Source organism: Pocillopora verrucosa, chromosome 7, assembly GCF_036669915.1.
Source record: "Pocillopora verrucosa isolate sample1 chromosome 7, ASM3666991v2, whole genome shotgun sequence".
Classification (NCBI taxonomy): domain Eukaryota; kingdom Metazoa; phylum Cnidaria; class Anthozoa; order Scleractinia; family Pocilloporidae; genus Pocillopora; species Pocillopora verrucosa.
The window spans coordinates 16,936,534-16,961,192 of record NC_089318.1 but is presented as its reverse complement, the minus strand read 5'-3'; the positions used below and the strand labels follow the sequence as shown (position 1 = coordinate 16,961,192).

The 24,659-nt window shown below is 38.4% G+C and overlaps 2 protein-coding genes and 1 pseudogene across 2 annotated transcripts in view; 2 read left to right on the top strand and 1 right to left on the bottom strand.

Moving 5' to 3' along the window:
* LOC131787205 (matrilin-4-like) overlaps positions 1-13,156 on the top strand; it is a 402,738-nt gene extending 389,582 nt beyond the window's left edge. The window contains exons 6-10 of the mRNA XM_066170239.1: positions 10,275-10,394; positions 10,705-11,289; positions 11,716-11,856; positions 12,500-12,625; positions 13,005-13,156. Coding sequence (XP_066026336.1) covers positions 10,275-10,394; positions 10,705-11,289; positions 11,716-11,856; positions 12,500-12,625; positions 13,005-13,156 — 1,124 coding nt within the window. The remainder of the gene's footprint in view (positions 1-10,274; positions 10,395-10,704; positions 11,290-11,715; positions 11,857-12,499; positions 12,626-13,004) is intronic.
* On the bottom strand, positions 403-1,442 carry LOC136282174 (uncharacterized; annotated as a pseudogene).
* Positions 13,157-13,640: 484 nt separating the features above from the next.
* On the top strand, positions 13,641-23,206 carry LOC131787201 (polycystin-1-like protein 2). Its single transcript, XM_059104288.2, has 12 exons — positions 13,641-13,741; positions 14,409-15,186; positions 15,445-16,015; positions 16,329-16,532; positions 16,621-16,743; positions 17,516-17,713; positions 17,945-18,193; positions 18,349-19,065; positions 19,331-19,567; positions 19,966-21,243; positions 21,442-21,610; positions 21,765-23,206. Exons 2-12 carry the CDS (start codon positions 14,552-14,554, stop codon positions 22,994-22,996), a joined length of 5,613 nt encoding a protein of 1,870 aa, XP_058960271.2. The 5' UTR covers positions 13,641-13,741; positions 14,409-14,551; the 3' UTR covers positions 22,997-23,206.
* The last annotated feature ends 1,453 nt before the right edge of the window (positions 23,207-24,659 follow it).

The window sequence follows — 24,659 nt, the reverse complement described above, 5'->3', positions numbered from 1 at the left end:
TGATTTTTAGGAAAAGTCGCTAGGTTTGGTGCTCAAAGCTTGAGCGGTTTTGAAGTTATTCAACTTTTAAGCAAAGGGGGCCTTCAAACCCTTCCCGGTCTAAATAGGGTTAAGGGTGTGAATAAAATAGAAGAACGTATGGAATGCCACGAGTAAACGTAAAAGCTAAACCTCGCTCAACTTTTACGTTTACGTGCGACCTTTCAAACATTGCCTCTATTTAAATTACGCGCCTAAAAGCTACGTGTGTATGCACGTGAAATTTACGCGACAGTGGGAATCCACCCTTATTCACCTACCTAGACGCGAGCAGTAATCAATTAGAGAGCACTCATGTAGTAGGCAGTCGAGTAACATTAATAATACACCTACGCCAGGCGCGCAACAAAATTATTTCCCTTTTTCACTTTCTTATTTTACCCTGAAATCAGTCTTGAGGTACCGCTTTGCCTCCTTTAAAGCTTCCTTTTGTGTTTTTGCCCATGTAAGACCCATTCCGTTTTCCCCGAGCTGGTGCACAACGTTCGCAAGATCTTCAAATGCCTGCGCACCAGAACAGCTTACGTAATCTAACCCTTGCAATGACTTGCGAGTCGAAGCGGAACAAACATGCAGAATTCCTAGCAGTGTACTGCGACTCATGGGTGTGAAATCATGCTCGGCAGAATATTTTTGGTACTGGCAAACGATTCGTTCAGGTATCATGTTCCGTACCACATTTGGAACTTGGATACCTCGTTAGTTGACAATGTCATTGTCTTGGCTCCAAATGGAAGATCTTGAATTACATGGGAGCTTGTGATAAAGTCTAGGAAATGCGCTAATTTTGCTTCAGGTATGAATGACTTCGTTTGTGCATTGGTAGGCACCAGTTTTCCACTGCCATGGACTGCAGCATGCTTCTTGGCGACCTTAAACCGATAACTTGTCAGGCCTGGGATTCACTGTTGAATTGTTGCCAAGCTAACCTTATCCGCCATTATGGACAATATCTGCCTGCGAGAATCCCTTTCGTTTGCATTTTTGTAGCAGTTTGCCAGCGTGTACATCAATTCTTTATCCAAACCACTAGAACAAGTGTGATTTTCAGTTTCATTTTGTTTTGAGGACATAATAGATTCCCAGAGAAGATCTGGATCATTAGGCGCTATTTCACTAAGAACAGCTGAAACCGCTTGCTTGGCTTTGCGCTTATGCAGTCGTCTGGTCCTTCCACTGGCATCGTTCCAAGCTGTCTTTAGGGTGTACCTAATAGGACTAACGTCTCGACTTCTTAAGAAACTGTTAAGGTGGTCAATAGGTTCTACCGACTTCATTCCTGTAGTGCTTGTCTCGGTTTCTTCTAGGAGGGTTGATGGTAAATATAATGACGTTTCTTGCTCTAGTAAGTCATGTGCTACCACCGAACAAGGAGTACTGGGAGCAATTCGAAGGTTACACATCACGCCCTAGACAAGGACGCAAAATAAATATAACGTAAACTGTATTAAAAAAAAAAATTAATTGGGTACATAATTATCAAAGTTAACCAACACTTAGACAAAGATCAATAATCCCTCCTGATCTTTGTTCCCTTTATTATGGACTAAAAATAAAACCTTTTTTGCTGCCTTCATTTATGATAAAAAGTGCCTAATTTATTACATAAAATACCTTTCATTATGACAAATAAGTACGAACTTTAAAGCGAGTGGTAGAGGAACCCGGAGTGGTATATTGGAAACCCGAAACGTTTTTCTGGGCGTTATTCACCGTATCCTTAACCTTGAGAAAATCACATGAACTCGTATCCCTAGCGGTATAAAGTGGAGGAATGCGTGTGTGTAGGTTGGGGCAAAAATGCAGTTTTTTTTAAATGAACCCTTTATTCTTAAAAGAGCAATTTGGCCTCAGCTTACCATCGCGGACTACGTGGTCTTTAACTTGTTGCCACTGCTGCAAGTTCTCAGATTTTGATGAGAATAAAAAATAGAACTTTGTGCAGACGCAAGGGCGACATAAAATGCACGGGGTATAAAACCTCTTCATTATCCGCGGAACTCAGGAAAAACTGACGTAGAAAGCACAAAATAAGCATATGGCATTGTTTTCTTGGATACCAGCACACAGTTTGAGGTTTACGAAATCGGTTAATTTGTGCTCTCTATCCTTATTCGTTACATTTTAAGGAAAGGCAGCAAGGAAACGGGGCCCGCTCAAGCAGACTTTGTGATGGTAAGGTCCCTATCCATTTTTTTTTTTTTATCTTTGTTGCCCCGCGGGCCTTGTTTGGTGCCACTGTTAATAACACTATTTCCATTGAGTGCCAGTTCAGAACTTAGAGAAGTCTCAATGGTCTCAGTTTCCTCGTAAGAAAGGTTCTTGGTCTCCGGAAGCTTTGTGGGCAGCTCCCCTATTTTCTGCATGTCAAGATTAACCCGGCAGTTGCGACAAATACCTGTTGAGTGAATTGATGGAAAATACAGGTTTTTGCTGATACGATATAATCACTATTCTGAACAACTACGGTCTTAATTTACACAAGTAAGGGAACCTGTTTTAAAAAACTTAAATGATAGATTTTCCTGCCCTTTCATATACTTCAACTCTTCAATTCCCTACCCTTTGATATACCTGAAGCCTGATAAAGGTACCCTTTAGGGGCTGAGTCTCCCTGTAACTATCTATAGGCCATCAGGGAATCTGCTTTAAAAAGCTGTAATTTTAGGAATCCGGTGAAGGCTTCTAAATTTACCATTTTGCTGCTACAATCACTAATATAAAATGTTAGAATAATGAAAGGAAAAGAAACACGTAAATAAACAAAGGCTATTGAATTTGCGACCGTCACGGCTACTTAATTATTGAAAAAGTCAGAAAAAAAAAAAAGAAAAGTGCTTACAAAGTGCTTTAATTGAAGTGTCAGATTGGACCGCCGTTTTAGAGCTGGTCTGTTTGGTTGAAAAAGATGAAAAATGAGGTATACTTACCTGAACCAACTGGAATAAAAATTCCCATTTTCTTCCATATCAAATAACAAGCACTTTTGCCAAGTCCTCTTTCTGCCTTTGCGTTTTTTTGGGCTTGTCCGCCGTGCTTCGAGATTGGCGGAGGAACTCGGGTCAGATTCGATCCTCGACGCCACCCAATACCGAGGGATGAGCAGTGCCGGGGACAAATTGTTAATTCCGAAAGGTCTAACTCCGAAGAAAAGGATGTAGATACTCTTCCCAAAATAAGTTCGATTTCGGTTTCTACGTCAGTTATTGACAAGGAAGACTTATGACCCGCGATGTCTCTTTTGCAGTTCAGAAATGGAATAAGCTCAGTTGATCTGCTCCTATCTCTGGGGTCATAAGAGCAAGAACCGCCGACTAGGGAGCTAAAAGAGTACTTAACGTCCATGATGACACAAAACTGGCAAAATAAATTCACTCCAACTTCGCCAATTAAATTTTCCCTCTTTGCATTTAATTGACTAATTCAATTCATCACGGCTAGTAAAGTGTTTCGAGCTTTAGCCAACTCTGTCATTTCTTCAACAAATAATAAAAATGAATCCTCACAATTGAAGGAAACATCAATTTAAAAAGCATCTATGATTTTTTTCTTTCTGTTCCGATTCTTCTGAAACCAAAGGAAGCGAAAAAAACAAGTATAAAAGTTAAACAGGTTAGCCGAGAGCTAATCAAATTGCATCCTGATATTTATCAGGGAAAACATCTTACACTGAAAAGGAAAACTTTCACCTTAACAATGATAAAAAATAACCCCTCTTTGGCCGATTGCCTTTTTTTCAATAAAAAAAGGACGAAAAGCTCACACCAGAATCGTTTTCAGTACGTTTTCGTGTATATTCCGGTCTACTGCGTAAAAACTCCGCTTGACGTTACGGTCATGCAACAAGAATTGTTTACTCAGTCGTTGTAAAAAATTTGAATGAATTACTGTCATTTCGAAACCTTCGCGTGAGGCGCTGTAAAGGAAACCCGTGCTGATTCTAACATATTATAGAGGACAACCTTAAATCCCTCTAATGACATAGTTAAAAGGAAAATCTGAATTATAGCACATAGTGAAAAAAACATTTGAATTAACGAGGCATTTGCGGGATTTTTCACGTTTGAAAATATAGCACTTTCCTGCGCGTTGTTTGCTATTTATGAACAACAATAAAGATAAGTCATATAGTTTCTGGGAAAGTACGGCACTCACTCTATCAAAATTCGGTGTCATGATCCTTTGAATCGTTTTTCCTTGAAGACCAAAAGTCAGTTTAAAATATCAATTTCACATTTGCTTGCGGGACCTTTCGGGATCGTCGCGGGTCAAATTCGTTTTTCTCGGTTTTCTCAGAATTAAAGCGCTCCGGAAGAAAAAGAAATACATTAAATTTCTTCTATTCTTAGTAGCTTTTTATAGTCTGAAAATAAGCGAAATTCATTTATCAACTCTTGCCACTCAATGGTCGATATTTCCTGACCGTCGCTCTTAACAGTCGCATTTTACGAAATTTTAACGGGCGCTTTTTATGACCAATCAACGGTTGCATCTTAATCGCTTTTTACGAACATTTAAAAATAACTTTTCACGAACATTTAAAGATCGCTTTTTACGAAAATTTAACAGACGCATTTAACAGTTAAGACCCAGGTAACAGTCACATTTTACGAACATTTCACAGCTGTATTTTACGAACATTTAACGGTCGCATTTTACGAACATTATATTCGCATTTTACGAAAATTTAACGTATTTACCGGGGCCAGCCAAAGGCTGGAACCGGTTATAAAATGCTGTCTGTTCCTTTCGTTTTTTCAATGTCTCGTTTCCAGGGCCCCGCTTTCCGCTGTGACAAAATCGTTGTCATAGTAACTTTGCTCAGATGCATTGCTGGCTCAGTTGGACTCATGTTCGCCATTTTGAGGATTTTGAGAAAAGCACGAGGCAATAGAGGGTATTCAATGTTTAAAGAGACGTATTTACGAGCGACCACTTACGAGTGAACCTTTTGTCGAGAATCAAAGCGAACATATATCAAAGCTATCTTTACAACAATGTCTTGTAAAACGTAAGTTTATTACAAAGCGCCGTAGACGTGCCCGTGAACCAAGCAGAATTTCACTGCGATTTTTAAGACGTCTTAAGAACAAGAGTAGCGTGTTAAAAAAGTTTCTCTTCAAAAGGATTTCATCGATTCTTATACCGAAGTCCTCAAAGCTGCATCGCTATGTTAAAAAGGTTAGAAAGCTTTATAATACGCGTTATAAATGTAATGATAAACACGATCCAAATATATTTTATTTAATTAAAGTGACTGTGCCCAAGAAAACTTCTTTGTTGTCTTTAAGTAGTCGGCTTTATCACGTCATAATGAAACTAAAGTGTAAAGCACGTCGATATTAAAACGGAGTCCTTCTGGTACTCCTGAATCAATTTCCTCCTCGCTAGTGCAGTTTTCAGAAGAATCACTGTACTATTCCTTGAGTCTGCGAACAGAAGCTGGCAAGCGTTTCTCAGTATTTTGGTGTTCGGCGGTTTCCACGTGGCCTTCGTCACACTCTGATTCTCCGCTACTTTTGCTTGCTTTTTCTCGATCTAGAACGATTTTGTCGCTGCGCTTTCCTTCTTCGTGTATTGAATATTAACAAATCTCCTTCTGTTTCGTTTAACACTACGAAATTTACCAAAACAAGGTTGTGTATGTATCCTTAAAGTGTCTCGTGTATTCCCAAAACTAGTCACCAGTCTTCTAAAACAGAAAATGAAGTGTAAACAATACAGTTTCCATAGCAACCGATTAAATCGCTTTCAAAAACTTTGAAAATCCACCAAAATTGCCCGTAAATACGGAAAAAACCAAAGTCATATTGATTATACTACGTCTAAAGTTTTTAAAAACGCGGGCACCGTGTGCTATTGGAACAAGTCTTCCGGAATTACAATTTTTTTCTCAAAAGAATATTTGTGATAAAATAGACTTTCATATCGCGCGACAAACTTGGTGATGTAAACAATGCATGCTAGTCTAAACGTGGGTTACCAAGGCAAAAGTGGCACCGGTAAAATTCACGAAGTGATTCTCGTTTTACAAACATTTAACTGTCGCATTTTACGAACATTTAACGGTCGCGTTTTACCGACATTTAGTCGCATTTTACGCACTTTTAACCGTCGCATTTTACAAATATTTAACGAGCGTATTTTTACGAACATTTCACAGCTGCATTTTACGAACATTTAACGGTCGCATTTTATGGACATTTCAGGTATTTTTACGAACATTTAACGTATTTTTACGAACATTTAACAGTCGCATTTACAAACATTTAACAGTCGCATTTTACAAACATTTAATAGTCACATTTACGAACATTTAACAGTCGCATTTCACGAACATTTAACAGTTGCATTTTACGAACATTTTACAGTCGCATTTTACGAGCATTTAACAGCCGAATTTTACCAACACTTAACAGCCGCAGTTTACGAACATTAAACGGGCGCTTTTTACAAACTTTAAGGTCGTACATTTTAAAAACATTTATTGGATAAGGCCATTCATTTTACCTTAATTACATAAGGGTTGTTTACTAGTACTGTTTTATATAAGCCGTTTTGTCGTAAATTTAAATGGCTCTGTTACATAGTGCCTTCGGCCCAGATACTGATATTGATCCGCAAAACTTTCAAATTGCTGCAGTACGTGATGAAAACTGGTTTTGGCAGCCAGCGGTGTGAATAAAATATATTTCTCCGCGTTGTGCACAGAGCTCACGCTGAAACTCAGTCAACAATACAATTTTACTTTGAAAAATCCTCTTCTTTATTCGAGATAGCCCGCATGTGGCTCATCAAATGAATGATGACGGGAAAAGACATGAAATCGTCTTCGGAAAGCTGTAATCATGACTACATACCGGGTCGGAGGTGAATTCTAGGAACATTTCATCTGCGGGAAAATTAATAACTCTCCCTCTCTTTTGTGTTATCATCATCATCATTATTATTGTGATTATTATTATTATACCTATTATTAATCCTTTTATAATAATTATTATCATTATCAATTGAAATAAGAAATCAAAACTTAAGCTGGAAGATTCTCAGTATCCAAGGGAGAGTTTTAAAGCAGAAAAAACGTCCATTTCATGGAAATACCCATGCATTCAGCCTATATACATACTTTACTGCCAATCGTTATTAAGAAGGTTTTTATCATCTAGAAATTTACATACGTATGGCTTTCCATTAATTTCGCTTTGATCGCTAAAAATCGCCTTAAGTTGAAAATTCAGTAACAGTCTGCGGCGTTAGAGTTCACATAGACCGCTTAATCAGCAATATTTTATTTGGATAACAAGCTTGTTATCTTAACCGGCCCTCGTTTTAGAATTATCTCATAATTGAGACAAATGGATGGAAAATAAACCCACGCAAATATCTATTGTATTCTATGGCGTTTTGATCTTGAGTTTCGCAATAGACTTCTAACAGTGCTTTGTAATCACTAAAATCTTCACCGTTAGGGGTGAAAGTAACCCCTCTTCAAGATATACTCTGATCTTAGAGAAACATGTTCCAAGTTTCAAGAGACTAGTCCTAAATAAACGATTTAATGGGCTAACGGGCTGACAGATTGTAATACATGTATTAACTAGCAATATGACGTTACTCAAGAGCAGGTGGAGCGGATGTAGAAACTAGATGAAGCATTACAAAAAAATGAATGATAAAAAAGATCGGTGAAAATTATTAATTATTTGTAAATAGAATAAAATAGATCTTTAGTTTTGAGCTCGGGAAAGGAGTAGAGAAGGATGTTTTCGTCTTTTCACGAGCGTGGAATGAAGAAAAAATCATGAAAATTATTCCCCATGAGGACTTTTTATTTCTCCCACGCTCGTGACAAAAACTTCTTTTTGTATGATTAATTATTAAAAGCACGTTTCAAACGTTAGACTTAAGTAACCTAGACAACTGCAGTGCAGTTCTCAAAAAGTAAGAAGAGAAGAAGCAATGTCGAATCCTGTACCTAAGTTAAATACCCACTTCAAAGACTTCTAACAATATTTTGAGCCAACGTTTGATTTTTTTACTGTGCCCACCTCACTTAACAAAATACAACAGATTGCGTACAGCATACTAACGTATGGACGATGGCTTCCCCGATACGAAAGGTAATATACACTTAAAGAACTCAATGATTGACTCATACAAAATGCATGTAGGTCTTATTATTTTTACCTCCACAAGTCTATAATTCATTTCTGGAAGAAAAATGACATTTTCGATTTCTTTTCTTATCCAGCTTGTTTTACTAGGTTTAGTTTGGCTGCAGCTCCGTAACTCGATCCAAGGTGAGTAAGTTTTCGCTAGGATCCCATGTCACTAAAAAATTTCCCTGTAAAACACGATTCAAGCCATCTTAAATGAGTCTGAAGATATTTTTTTATCACTTTGACGCAGTGATGACAATTTCTCAATCCGATGACAGAGTTGTGAGAGAACAACTCTCGATTTTCTTCTTGATCAAAATTATGCACGGATCCATTAAGTTTAATGGTGTTATCGTACTTGCCTGGTCCCTAAGTTAGCTGGCCAGTACAGGACGACAACAGAGGCACTGAACACTTAACAATTTACTATGAAAGATTACGCATTCACCACTTGAATCGATCTATGATTAGATAGGGAGAAAGTAAACTTACAAAGAACAACGTATTACGTAATGAAGTGTGACTCAGAAATTGTTTTTCATGTCGCCAAAGAATTCAGATTCTTTCTTTGGTTTTTCTTTGTCGTGTTTTTGTTTTTTAATCTTAGTTTCCTTTGATTAGCAAAAGACGTCTTTTTTACGTTTGCTTTGAAAAAGAAATGTTGGAAAATATCGGTCATAGATAGCCATTAAAATTCCCGCTGCCGTGAAAAAACATTAGGGACCTGAAGCAAACCACGACGGCGACGGTAACGAGGACATAGGAAAACAAAAGATCTAATTGGCTAATTTAAAACTTTGTACATTTCTTAGCCGTCCCATGCAAAAAAACAACGTGAAATCACCACAATTTGCGTTGTCTGAGAACCGAAACCGCGACGGCAAATTATTTTAATTTCCATTTGGAACTCAACGCCTCTTTTATACGTTATTCTGAAGTTGAGATGTGGCGCCGTATGAGACGGTAAACAGATGCAACCATTTTTGAAATTCTAATTAAAGGTAGAAATTCATTTTTTAATCGAAGTCTTCCTTGGCGTTGCCGTCCTGACTGCTTAAGGTCCGTATTCCTTCTTCTGGGTGGGTGGATAATCTGGCGATAGTAGTGCAACCATTATATATCTAAGGAAGGCAAACAATAATCACCGATAATCGCGAGAATCGCACTACATCGGCGATATGTTGCGGAGCCATTGATCTAACAGATCGATTTATCGCCAACATATCGTTGAGCTCCTCGCGAATTATCGTTTGTCGTAAGCGATATATCGTTTAGGCAAGACGGCATATCACTACAGCTCGACGATATCCCCTTTTCGCCTCCCAAAAGTAGCGAAATATTCGATATAAGATTATGTGGAAGACGTGATTGTTATTTATTTGGGGGCGAATAAATTTATTTTATTTGTTGATACTTTTACTATCCGAACTGTGGCAGTAATACTTCTTGCATGAGCTCTATGTATTTAAGGTTACCGAGTTTTTCCTTTGGAAATAAAAATACCCAAAAAAGCCTAAAATGGTTAATTAAAGATTTTGTTGCGTGATTAGGCTTAAATTACACACCCTAAAACAACAGCCTCACAGAAATGTCTCACAAATGCCCATTGGTATGTTTCATGTTAATTTTTAATTGTATAAGATAAAAATGTAAAGACTGACAAAGGTGTTTCATAATCTTCGTGACAGAAGAGTCGCGCACGTAAGCAAAATAATTCACACAGAGGCCGAGAGCAGCTCACGTTGCATCTATAAGTCTCACTTTGGGGAAATGAAGTGGGCTTCACGCATGGTAAGGAGATGATACTCGCCTTCTATGCGGTGACCCGGCCTCAATTCCCAGACCACGGGTCACAAAAGTATGTGAAGTCTTTTTCTAGTTCTTTTACTTCCCTGTTACTGTATTTGTTTTGATAAGTTTTGTGTGGTTTAGCTCTTTCGTCCCTATAATGTGAATGAGCTTCTCGATAAAAAAATAGAGGACAATCCTAATCCATCAATTCATTTATATTTTTTATGATGTAGCTCAAGAAATATTCTCATTAATAACCTTTCGTTAAACGTTTCTTTCTAACAGATATCAACAAATGCGAATTTCCTACTGCTTGCCACAAAGATGCATATTGCAATAATTATAGAGGTTCTTACAATTGCACTTGTGTGTCTGGATACAATGGCAATGGAACAGTCTGCTTAGGTATCTACAACGGTAATTTGCGTTTGCATGAAATCAGAGATTTTTATAAAGTTAATATAATACCGATGCAGCCTGGTAGATCATACGAAAAATGTAGCTTATTGGAATGTTACGATGAATTTCCTTGATTTACAAGAACCACTTTGAGTGCTCCACCAAGGACCTTCTTTGTGATACCTTCGGCCAGGTTGAGAACCCTCAACCATTCTAAGTCCACGGTAAAAACACGTCAGAATTATGTGTCACATCTTTTTTTCATTTTAAAAAAGCAAATAATTAGAAAGAAAACAATTTTGTTTCCCTGTTTTAGCGCCAGAAAAATGCAAAGCACCACTGGACCTTATATTTTTACTGGACGCATCAGGGAGCGTTCAGGCTAGTAACTACATCAAAGAGAAGGAATTCATAAAGGTCGTTGTCAGCAGATACGATGTAGAGACCGTGAATAAAGCTGCTGTTATAGTATTCAGTGCGGCAGCCTCGAACGTAATTCCAATGGGCTCAGAGACAACACCTTTATCCTTCGCATTGGCTGTGGATGATATCCCTTATGATGCAAGTTCGACGCGTATTGATCTCGCCCTTCGGCTGGCTTACGATGAATACTTTTCAGGAAAAAACGCGAATGAGACCCAGAAACTAATTATCCTGTTAACTGATGGAATACAAACTCGTTCCAATTCAATGAGTCCGGCGTACATTCCAATAGAGGTTACAGCAGACCTTCTTCGATCAAAATCAGCCAGAATTATTGCCGTTACTATCGGTAAAAATATCAATATGACAGCTATGAGGACAGTGACTGAACGAGAAGAAGATATCTTTCGTATGACGGAATTCAACGACTTGGTGGCAAACGCTGACATAATATCAAAGAAATCTTGTGTAAATGCTCGTAAGTTAAGCAGTTATTTGTTTCTTCCTAATTCTGCCTTAGAATTAAGTTCAATCTCCTCCATCCAATTACTGTTTTTTTTTTCGTTCTGTTTTATCAGTGTTTTGTTTCTTTGTTCTTGAAGGGGGATAGGGGACCTAAACTCCATCTTTTGGTCAATTGATGTTATTGAATAAATAAAGCTTTTCAATTATCTTATTGAACAGTAATGTGGATAATCTTTGACGCAGATTTTTTTCTGTTCTGATTTTCTTTCTTTGAAAACGAGTATTTCGAAGTCCAATAAGTACCTATCGAAACTATCGCCAACTTGCGACTCTTTTTCTTCTATGATGTGCAACATGCAACCTTAGATGCAACGCAACTTTATGATAGATATTTTGATGATGTGTTTTGAAATTTAATTAATTATTCTATTCATTGTAGTTCAGACTCAAGGGATCGCGTTTTGCAGTGTCGACCCTAGTCTGTCCAATTGTCAGTTTCCAGCCTATTGCGTCAACGCTACAAATAACACATCGTGCGTTTGTAGCCCTGGTTACCTTGGTGATCCGCCCAATTGTGAAGGTTTGTTCTACAGATTCCGCCTGTTAAGCGGGCTAAGCAAGCAGTTCTTTCGACTTGGTGCCCGTAATGTGAATGAAAGGGCAAAAAAACTCACTCAACCGCGTATGTCTTAAGTGTCATGATATCAAAGCTTATGTGATTTACGCGTCAATACCGGTAGTAATTATTCTTGTCACTGTGGTTATGGATACTTAAGTATCTTTCCCAACTGTGAGGTGATTATCGAGATGAGAAAAAAATATATGGATAAGTAGAAAAGAAAAACAAAAAGGACCTAGGCAAGGTATTTAAGAGAACGCATGGCTCCTGTTTCCTATAACTGTTCATGCAAATATTCCGGATAGAGTTATAATGGCAGTATGTGCGTCGGTATGTTTATAGCTATCTATGTTCTTTTACTGTTACAATTTTCTGAACATTGATTTTTTTTTTTTGACAAACAAGATGGTCTCTCAACATACAAGGAACAAATATCATGATCAACTGTAGGCTCTGCGATCTCTGGCCCGTGCAAAGCCAAAGTATTGCGTTAATACACCAAATTAGGAGAGATGCTCTCTAATTGTTTTGGCTTGATCCTTTTTAGGTTTAGGTTATTATTGTTTGAGTGAAACTGATACCCAAAATTGTATATTTTACTTAGACATAAATGAATGCACCGATGGAACGCATGACTGCCATATCTCCGCCTATTGTGTCAACACACCTGGCTCCTATAATTGTTCATGCAAACGTTCCGGATACAGTTATAATGGCAGTATTTGCGTCGGTATGTTTAAGGCTATCTAAGTTCCTTTACTGTTACAATTTTCTGAACATTGCATTTATTTTTTTTTTTTGATGAACAAGATGGTTTCTGAACGTACAAGGAACAAACTCTGCATCAAAAATATCATGATCCTCAAGTCTATTACTATTAATCTTCCATTTCTGTCGTAACGCTAAGCTTTTAAACAAAGTCTCAGTGTTGAACAAGAATTTGTCTAATTTTTATGCTCCTGCCCTTCTTTGTTTGAGCGGACGCTCAAGACACGCGTTATCTTTATCATTTACTCCTTGTGGTGTTGAATAAACCAGGATTTTACCCACGTTGTTTTTCATACGGAGCTAGAGTTAAAATGACTGACAATCTCCTATATAACCAACAGATGTCGATGAATGTGCTCAAAAAATTGATAACTGCGATGTAGCTGTGTCAGAGTGTATCAATACTCAAGGATCTTACGTTTGTTCCTGTCTCAAGGAAGGCTATGCATGGAATGAAAGTACCTGCATTGGTAAAAAATATCCTCATGCTTAACTAAAAATGCACGCTTAACACTACCTCAAATAGCGTCTGTGTTATGAAAGGTCCAGTACATACTACCTAGAGTTAAATTTCTCCAGACGGAAATATCTACTTTTGTAAGTCATAATATTAATACTATCAGCATCTCTCAAACTAATCAGGCTAAAAAGTGTCATGAAGTTTAAATTTTTTTTGTAGGGTCTAGAGCGAATGTGTGATTGATGCAAAATTCTTACGTCAATACGCTTCCTTAGAAAAGATCTGCCACCCTACTTTAAATGCATCACCTCTAACCTTTAGATAATAATAAGCCTCCAGCTTTAATTTAATTGTTTTTTAATTAACCTGGGTCAGTAGCTAATCAGTTCTACTTGTGTCAGTTGAGGGGTATTACTCCGACTAATTTGATTATTTAAGTTTGTTTTACATGTTCATTTGTTGAGAAGGTTTTTAATTCATGGTTATTTTACTCTGGCCCAATAATAGACGTGGACGAGTGTGAAGACCCCGAACGTTGCGCTGACGCTGCCAACTGTACGAATTTGGACGGATCTTACGATTGTTATTGCTCCGAAGTTGCATCTCATCTCTGTTTTGGTACGTCAAACAGTATGTTACAAACAATTCTTAATTGATAGGTTAACAAACAATGCGCGTGGTAATTTCTGAAGATAGGTATGATGTGAAATGACTATTTAACTCCAGCGGGGAGAAGAGGCAGGAATCAGAGGAGATCACATGATTTTCCGGGGGAAAATTGAGGGGGATCATCAACTAAGTATAAAGGGGGTCGACTTTAGAAATTTGACTGCCGAATTGCAGCATTCCGCTGAGCGGCAGGGGGTTCATGAGAATATAACCAAGCCTTATTGGGTATCAGGAATATTTTACTGCGTCACAAGAAAAATCCTCCACCCCAACCCCCACCTCCTTAAGCGATACATAATGAACGGTCTTTAAAGAGCTATGGGCAAAATGTACGCTTATATTTTACGTTAATGCTTCTAATGTGTGCGTGCAAACATTCGAACCTTTTGTGACCCAAATCCTTCATTTAAATGAACCTTCCAATAGGTTTGCCATAAATTATATATATATATATATATATATATATATATATATATATATATATATGTTAGCTGTAGATTGAACGAAAATTGCTTCCAGTTCAACTTCTTAATACACAATATAACAGAGCCAGATGTGCAGACAAAGGGTGTTAAACCACAATTCTAAGGTGATGATCATTTCCACGCCATGTTAGGTACCACATTGTGCGATACTCCACGAGTAAGTATTAACGATGTGGGACGCTCTATTGATCAACCCACCGAGGTTCAGCTCAGCTCATATCATACGTTTACCGCAAACATTGCTGTAAGATGCGCAAAGATATGGATTCAGAACATGTCTTGGATTTTAGCAGATCCATCCTTAAACAACTCTGACGCTCTATTGAATGGAAGTGTAGTTTCCACCGAAAGAAGCACATGGACCCTCACTGACCACCATTTGCAATATGCCCACGTGGTGTATGCTTTGTTCTTCTCTTTTACCGTTCTCCAAGGGAGCAATAATTTGACACACAGTGTGTTTGATAGGGGTTATATCATTATACGTCCTTCACAGCTGGTCGCAACGATATCCGGTGAAACTGAAGTCACAAGAGGAAACGAGCAAATCATTACCCTCAATGGATCCGACTCATATGATCCTCATGTTGGCCATGGATCTCTAGAGTCACTAACATTTTTCTGGCTTTGTAAGAGATCAGATGAGGAATTCCCAACTAGGCATCCTAATGACATTCAAATTGTGCCCATTCTTTCTAACCAATCTGGTAAGTCACTAGGAGGCTGTTTTGGCACAGGAATTGGGAGACTGGCCATCACAGAACCTGTTATTACTTTAAATGCTTCAACGATGGAGAATACAAGTGCATCGTACATTTTTAAACTTATTGTTATGAAAGATTCCAGATTGTCGAGCGACTCAAAAACAATCCATGTGGTCGAAGGAAGTCCTCCTGAAGTGTCATTTATGTAAGTATATCGAGTCAAACTGTTTTTCGTTAATTGATGCTTACTTTAGAAGATTTACGAAGTGAGGAGCAAGCTTGTAAGGATGATTGCGTCAATTCAAGGTGAATAACAGTCTGGAATATCACGTGTTCAATACTCTCTTGATCATTTCTTGCATTTGGGTTTGTTTTAGTTTGTTTGATTGTTTTTCTTTTTTTTTGTAATCTTCTCTAAGTAATCCCGTACGTTTGACTTTGCCATTGAATCTTTTTTTGGCAGTTTCGTATTGGGCGATCGATTAAACGTCAATCCGTCAGCACCCCTGACCATCTCAGCCGATTACCTGAGCTATTCTTGTGTTGATCGAGCGCAGTTTGAGTGGTTCCTTTACCAAGAAGACGAAAACTTGACTTGGATTCAAATTTATAACACCCCTGAGAGGTCCCAGGTGTTCTCAGTTGATCCAGAGATGCTAAAAAACGATACGAAATATCGATTGGAATTAACTTTGATACTCAAAGATGAAACCCCCTCTAAAACCGTTCAAGTTTTCAGGACTGCTGTCCTTCCACAGAAAGGTTCGTGCGTTATAACCCCAGAGACTGGTGAAGCCGTTTATACCATATTTCAGCTGCAATGCTTTGATTGGTTCGTTCTTGATGAAGTATTAACTTATGAGGTGCAAGTTATCGGAGAAGGAAACATTCACCTTACTTTGTACTATGGCCTCAACGCGAGTCAACATTTCGTTTTACCGCAAGGAAATTCCTCGCGTGGATATTTATCCAAGATCAAGGTATTCGTGTCAAGAAGCAATGGTGCTACGTCTGAGGTGGATATCATAGTAAAGGTATAAACAAATAATACATTTTTCTTATCTCCGTCAATTTCTGAAATCAACAAGCTTTCTTAGTTATTTGCTCTTTATTGTGAGGGAACTAAAATAGGTATATCAGACCGATTAATGCTCTCAACGACACCCACTTCTTAATTTTTTTTTTTTCATTTGCTAAAACTTCAATCGTATTTACTACTGTGATTGTGACTTCTCTGATGCGATTTACGTCAAATGGGTTTTACATTTATAGCCTCTGCCAGGACCTATTTATTAATTCTTTAGTATTTTTCAATTTTATAGTTTTAAACCACCAACATTTTTGCAGGTAACTCCACCCCAACTACGAGTGCAACAAGACTTTTTTGAACTTCTTGAAAAATCGTCAGCTTTTTTCGAGGATTTCATTTTCGAAGAAGGAACACAGAAGGCTTGGCAGCTGATGACAGCCATGCTTTTAACTTTAGAGAAACAAGAATTTGAAACGAGAAATTTCTCCGGCTCAGCAACACCCAGTCAACTGAAAAGTGCCGTAAGTGTCAAGAATTTGGGGCTAATAAGATGTCTGTGTAGTCCAATATTCACTTTTCGACTTTTGTTTTGTTTCCTTTTTTTCGAAGTTGAGGGACATTGCCCTAAAGAAATTCCAGCTTACAGAGGTTGATTTATCAAGTGCGGTGTTTTTGTCCGCTTTTTTAGCCTCCGCTGGAAAGAAAGTGACTGAGTTATCTCTTCTCTCTAAGGTAATTTTGGGATTTGTGAATTTCTACATTGATGAATTTTCTCTGGATAGGACGTATGACCCAATGATCAGTTCACCCAGTTTCGGATCGAAGGATCAAGATTAACTAGATATTAGCTTCTGTTTTATCGCTTAAGGCTAGAAACAACACCCATTGCAATGCTAGCTAAGTAAGTGAGGGCCGGTTTATCAGTGATACCATGACATACCCATGATTAAAAGATTTTGTTATATACCTAGACTCTCACTTAACAAAACGAGCACTGTGATTGGTTGATTCTCGGTTATGTGCCCCTGATCAATTTCAAATAAAAAACCGACCGGAAGACAATTGCACAGTTGTTGCTCGCGCACCGAATACAACAGCATGTTTTTACCATATGACTGTTTAAGGGAAAGTCTAAATATATAACAAAGCACTTAATACATCTAGTGTTTTCACACGAAGAGTAAATACAGTTTCCAAATGCAGCAACGGTAATTTTCAAGGGCATATGTGGAAAGTGAGGGGAGACTCGAGTGATATTCAAGCTGTTCCAAGCTATCGAAACAGAGCAGGGGCAAGTAGACAAGCCAATTGGCGAGATTGGCCAGCCTCAAGAGTACACCGTTGTTTACCCTTGCATCAATAATTGAAATCAGTATTTTGGTATCACAAACAGCTCAACTATAAATAATGTTTGAGGTTAATTAATGTACATGGATATGGTTGCAAGTTAAGTTTCAGAAACAAACAACCCGCACATAAAATAATTAAACATCATTTTTTCAAGGATCTGCTTCCAAACACACTAGAGAGTATTGCTGCTCTGTTGCTTTCCAAAGCTAAAGAGAAGAATGCAGATGATGAAAGAATGATCTCTCAAGGGGTATACAACTCGCTTTTTGGAACAGTGGAGCTAATGATGGTATCTGCAGAAGCGGCTGCTATTGGAAAAGAGGGCAAAACCTTATCATCCGAACAGTTGAAGGTAGGGTTTCTAGAGAGAATTTTAAAACAGTCATGTAATGACCCACTTGCTCAATACAACTGAGCTCGCAAATTTTGTATCAGTAGGTCATATAGCCCTACTGAGGCCCCTTCATCTTCTTTGAAATTGCGTTACCTTATTTAACATAAAAAGGCGCCCTTGCCCTCGAACCAGCCTTAGTGGTGTCAATGAACTGCTGAATATCAGTCTGTTTTCTTGAATATTTTTTAGGCTAAAGATAACGTTTTAAAGTCTATGGACGTAACAAGAACATTGCTTACAACTGTGGCGGTGAGATCAGCAGTTTCTCAGGCCCCAAAGACGTTACGAGTGCCGGGCATGAGTATCTTAGTGGGCCGGGAGTCATCATGTGGACTTCAAGAAAGAAGTTTGAACTTGACCGAAAAAGACAGCTTTCGTCTTCCTCGAAATATGAATCGCGCTTTTGCAAATGAAAGTGTGGAGTTGGCTGAGTATCAGGTATGGCATGCAACAACGAGAGATAACTTATTGAAACAGTAAAATAAAGTGTTGACATTCCGATATAAATCTTAAATTCTAATTAATTAATCGGTTATATTTAATTAAGTTTAAGTTCGTGTGTTTTAGCAAATCTTCCCTATTTCTACCTGCAGATGATAAAAACAAGTTTCAATCCATACCGCTGGCACGAAAGCTATCATAAAGTCATATCAGAAGTTCTTAGTCTCGAGTTTACCAACGATAAAGGTGTATTACCTGTTGGTGGAGAAGACGTTGACATTGACATTAAAATACCACTAAATCCTCCTGGAAACAGCTCATATGATAATAACTACTTTGTCAGACCACAAAATATGAGATACCACATCGTTGAACTTGCAGAAAATTCCGATTCCATCATTCTTGAAGTTCAACCTGTCAATGAGAGTCTTTCAATGACAGTGTTTGTTAAACTCGGGGAGCGCCCAACCGTTAACAATTACAACCATATGTCCAACGTACCGGACTTTTCGTCGTGCAGTTGGGACAGAGTTAGTGGCAATTGGTTGTCAAGATGCTTAAGAAGTCCATACCAGGTCATGTCCACTGGACATTTTAATCAAACTGGTTTGTATTACGTCGGGGTTCTGTACGTTGAACGTAGTCACGACCAGTTAAATCACACTCGAACAAGACGATCATGCAACGGAAAAAGGAGACAGAGAAGGGACTGCGTTGAGCCAAAGCCACCTCCAGTGAAAGGAATAGAGTACAATAAAACTTTGATTTATAATCCTTTTACCGATGAGAACTATACTATAAAAGTTCGGAAATATAGTTGTTACTATTTTGCTTTAACCCAAGACAAGTGGAGTAAAGATGGCTGTAAGGTCAGTGGAAGAGTAAAGATTAAGTTCATTCATTCCCCATTAATTTTATATGCTGTGTCACAATAAAACAGTTATTCACTGCACGTTTAACTTCTAACCTACCTTATGAGAGTCGTGCTTAGTTTTTTTTTTGTTTTGTTTTTTATTTATGGTATGATTATTGATTAATTCTCCTATAAGAATCTCCTCACCGATACTTTTGAGCAAAGGCAATAAAATGTTATGAAATGATAAGCTAAATCTCTACATCTTTTATCTAATTTAGGTTGGAGATGAAACAAATGATCATCTACTTCATTGTAGATGTAATCATCTCACAGGCTTTGGAGGTGGTTTCGTCTTTGCACCAAATCCTATCGACTTCAACAAAGTTTTGAACGAGTTTACTAGACTCGAGGAAACAGAAAATTACGTGGTTCTTGCAACTGTCTCTTCTATTTTTGGCGTCTTCGTTTTGATGATTATATGGGCAAGGAGAGCTGATGTGAAAGACGAAAGAAAGGTTTGTTTTATTTTTTCATCATTAAAAGGAGGGGAAAACCATAGAACACTTGCTGCCACTTATTTGCCATTGAGATCACAAGAATAATACAGAGCCTTAAGGCAAGCTCAGGAAAAGTTCGCCGCGACACAACCAAAGTCCTCCGTCGCCCCCACTCCCTCCTCCCCCCCTCTGTACTCCAAGGCGATAAGTAATGAATGAATATGTGCTGATTGCTGCTTTTAAGCTTCATTTTCTCGTATATAAAGGAACGGATACCGCGAAAAAAAAAGTTTGAGATCAAATAAACAATTCTCTCACTAATTGACCTCGAGTTGTTGAATATTTTTTAAGTAACCCGCCTACGTGCTTATCTACCTCCCATTCCTTTACTTCATGATTTGTTGTTTCCTTGACAGCTGGGACCAACTGTTCATGTGAAACCGAATGAAAACGGCACGCATATGTACGAGTTCACCGTAGTTACGGGAGTTTGGCGAAATGCTGGGACTACTTCCAATGTGTTTGTTAAAATCTACGGCACCGAAGGCATTCTAGAGTCTGTGAATTTGACCGCGAATTCACCGCCAGGAAGAAAAATGTTTGCAAGAGGCAACATCGAAAAGTTTGTCTTCCATCTTGAAAATTCACTCGGAGTTGTAGTTAAGATGGAATTGTGGCACGACAACTCTGGAAAGAACTCCTCCTGGTTTCTAGATCAAGCTCACCTTGTCGATATAAATAATGACCAGAGATGGGACTTCTTCCACCACAGTTGGCTTTGTTTGCACAAGGGAAGTGGATCGTTAAAAGCAACAATAAAGTCCGCTGATCCTGGCAACGAGACTCGCAGTTTTAAAACACTGTTTTATTCTGTTTCTTTAGTCGACCTTGCAGAACATCATTTATGGGCCTCTGTGATAACCAGACCACTACGCAATCAATTCTCCCGCGTCCAAAGAGCCTCTTGCTGCCTTGGTTTACTATGTCTGGCAATGGTTTGTAACGCCATGTTTTATCAAATGAATAGAGTTCCCGATGAGTCAATTCAGATCGGTCCTTTACAGATGTCATTACGCCGGCTGATTATTGGTATTAAGAGTTCATTGATTATTGCCCCACTAAGCCTAATAATAACTGGAGCCTTTCGATACCGAAAGATAAAAAGACAAAAACAGAGACTCATTGGCGATATAGAAGAGAGCTTTAACGTAGAGCGTACTGCTGCAACGAGATCAAGATGGTGTAGTCTCCCTTATTCATTTTTATACATCGCTTGGTTTCTTTGTTTATCGGTGATATTTGTACCCGCGACCATAACAGTATTTTACAGCCTTCAATGGGGCAAACAAACTGCCGACATGTGGCTGGCTTCCGTAGTTGCCTGCTGTGTCCAGGACATCTTTTTTTGGCAACCCGCGAAGGTTCTCACCTTTACAGTCTTATTGATTCTAATTTTCAAGAGACCAAAACTAAACACCAAGAAAGGTGATAGATATAAATCGTCTTTCACCGAGGAGATGAAAGAGCTACGCGCCTATGAATTAAGAAAGGAAAAGTTCTTCAGACTTGCTCGTCAGTTTGTCGCATTTATGGTTTTCTATCTTTTGTTGATGATTGTCGCCTATGGAGACAAGGATCACCACAGATATCTAATGACCAAAGGCACTCGGGATGGATTCACCTTTTTTTACAAGGTATGTGTACGAACTGAGTGGTTAGATAATAGATAAATTTTCTCTGATCAGGTTTTTGTCTACTTTCCACCTTGCTGGTAGTATAGCGTCATTAAAACGGAAAAAAGTGATCTCTTGCTAGGATGCTTTTAGGAAATGTTTTCTTTGCACTAAGCTGTTAATCGAGGTTGTTGTTTAAATGTCGAGTTACAATTCTAGGTCAACACAGGAGAAAAGATGTGGACTTACATGCTAGGTAAATTTGTCCATGACGCGTATGCCGGTGAGTGGTACAATGGTCAGGTTGAGCAAACGCCAGAATACATTGGTAATAAAGTTTCCATGCTTATTGGAATGCCTCGACTCCGGCAGCTTCGGATAAAGGAAGGTAAGGTTCTATCCTTTTGCCCTCGCCCCCTCATTAACCAAGCGGGTGCTCGGCGATACTGGATCCTATCAGTAAGCTCGTCGCAAACCCCTTCCAGAATTATTATGTATGTACCACTGAGATATTATCTTAATGGACCTTTGTTTCAATTAAGATTCTTGCCAAACCGCCGAGGAGGTTGAGACGATTATTGACAAGTGCTACGATTTCTACTCGACCCCAGAAGAAGATACAACTCGTCTATATCTTCCCCACTGGATTTACTTATCAGATTCACAGATTAAATGGAAAAATCTATCACAACTTTGTCCCAGACCGTGGCGATATTCAACTGCAGAGGAGCTCAATAACTTTCCATCCTGGGCCCAGCATCACATATATGGCGGTGGGGGATACGTTCTTGATTTAGGATACGACAAACCGACTGCTATCCGCATGATGGAAGGCGTCAAAGACAAGGATTGGATTGACAGGAGAACAAGGGCAATTCTTCTCGAATTTCAAGTCTTGAACTTAAATACTGACTTAATGAGCATTATTACTTATTATTATGAGGTTCTACCTTTCGGATTTGGACTTACTTATGAAAAAATTGACACCATAAAAATGTTCAATTTTCAGTCTACGTCCAATAGCTTTTATCTAATGTGTCGATTGTTGTTTATGCTGGCAGTGTTAGTTTATATCTCTATTCTTTTAATCCGACTATGTCGCGAGGGATGTGCATTTTTCAAAAAAATGTGGAACTGGATAGACATCGCTCAAATTATGAGTGCCTCGCTAGCAATTGTGTTTTATGTCCTGAAGGCAAAGTTTATGCATGATAGTATAAAAGAATTGCGAAGGAATCCTTTTCTGACGGTAAGCTTCCAGTTTGCCATTATTTGGACTGACATGGAAAATGTTGCCCTAGCATTTGCTTTGTTTATTGCCACATTCAAAATTCTCTACTTTATTCGCCTTAGTCCGCATGTACAAATACTGGCTTGGACAGTAATTACTGCGAAAAACGACATTTTATCATTCAGCTTTCTCTTTGGAATACTGTTTATTGCACATGGCCAGTTTGCTTTCCTGGTTTTTGGTGATTCAGTGTTTTCATTTTCATCATTCATTCGTTCATTTGCCTCAGAGTTTGAGTTAGCACTGGGTAACACTATTCATGTTGCTGAACTTGACGATGTCAATAGAGTGCTAGGTAATCTTTTTACCGCTAGTTTTATGATCGCCCTTGCAGTTCTTCTTATAAACATATTTGTGTCTATTTTAGATTTTAACCTACACAATGTAAAGGAGGATGAAGAGAGGCTGCAAGAGGCATTTGGTATGGGGGAGTTTATTAAGTCGTTGTTCGGCAATGATGATAACAAGCAAAACGGTAAATAATAAGTACCGTTTTGGTGATAGAATTCTTTCGATTTAGCTCGCTTTTCAATCATGCATGTTACAAAAGAATAGAGGAAACCGTTTGCAGCAAACCTTAGATGTTACAAAAAGAGCTAAACTTACCCTTCAAGTGACGCACAACAACAAAAGAAACAGCTATGCAAAATGAATCACAGATACAATACGGGGTAGTGTAAGGACATTGCATCAAAGATGTATTTACTCAATGATAACTTAATTTTTTTTTTTTTTGGATTCTGTAATTGGATAGAGTAAGGGGCGAAGAATCTGAATAAAGTGTACTTATCAAATACTTGAAATCCTTGGAAAGATGTGTATTGTGTCAGCTGAAATGATAGCTGGACCATCTGCTTTCATCAAAAGCTAGATCATTGGATAATGCAATTCAAAATTTATTTTGGGGTTATGGGTCATTATTTGGGGAAATCACAATGAACGGGAATAGATTCGTTTGCAGAATTAAATATGTCGTACTTCCCAGATATCAAGGCACCGTTGCTAGCGTTGTCCTTGCAACTCCTTGGCTGTTTCATCTTTCCGCATCGTTGACCAGAATATGAGCCAGGACAGGTACAGTTAAACCTGGGGCTGAAAGTGTCACATAGCTCCTGACACACCCCTCCATTCAGACAAGGATTGGAGTGGCAACATCTGTTTACACAGTGATGTTTTCCTGGAATGTATTTGTCTCCACCCTAAAGCAATAGATATTTTTTGTGTGTCAGACATTTTCCTAGAAAGAAACCCACCCGGTTGGGTCTTATCATCAAAGGAAGCAATCGCCTGAGATTTCATCTTTATTTTCTTTTTGTAACTTTAGAGGGAATTTAAGTGATAACCGTAGGCTTTATTAGGACAAAATAAAATTGAATAACACAAATGGATTTAAAAAGGAACAACAACAAAAATAAAAACCTCAGAGAAAGAAAGGATTACTATCATAATGACATGTCGTAGCTCACCTTCACCGTGTAACTTCTCACCAAATCATAGTAATTTCCTCCTGGTCTCCATTTTATTGCCGCTGGCACCATCTCTCTGTTTGCGTCATTAAGCTCGCAGTTGTTTTCTTCGGACTGAGGAAAGTAATTCATGGATACGCACAAGCAGTTATCTTTGCACCTTACGTGACATTGGGTGGCACCAAGGACAGTTACTCTTTGAAAAACGTGATCTTCCAGAATGTAGTTGAAGACAACATCTTCACCGACAACGAATTTGAACTTTTGACAGGTAGCTCCACTCAGTGCCATACTGGAGAATATCTGGTGCAATATCAGCACTAGATATGCCACTTGAAGGCAATACAGGGTCCTCATGATTCAGCTAGTACACACAATTGTAGGAATAGAAAATTTCAACCTAAAATTTATGCCGAAGGAGACTAAACTATTCGTCCTTGTACATATTTTGATAGTTCTTACTATTTCTCCCGTTACTCAAATGTATAACACGTTCTCAGAACTGATGCTTTATTGACTCGATCCATGAAAACTTGGCGCTGCTTTAGTCACTAGCTTAATTGATCTTCGGCGCTAAGCCAAACTTCTTCTAAACTAGCTTAAAAAAAAAAAAAAGGAAAAAAAAAAAAAAAATCTTGTGTCATTTGAATTCGTCAACAAGATTAACTAACTTTTGTATG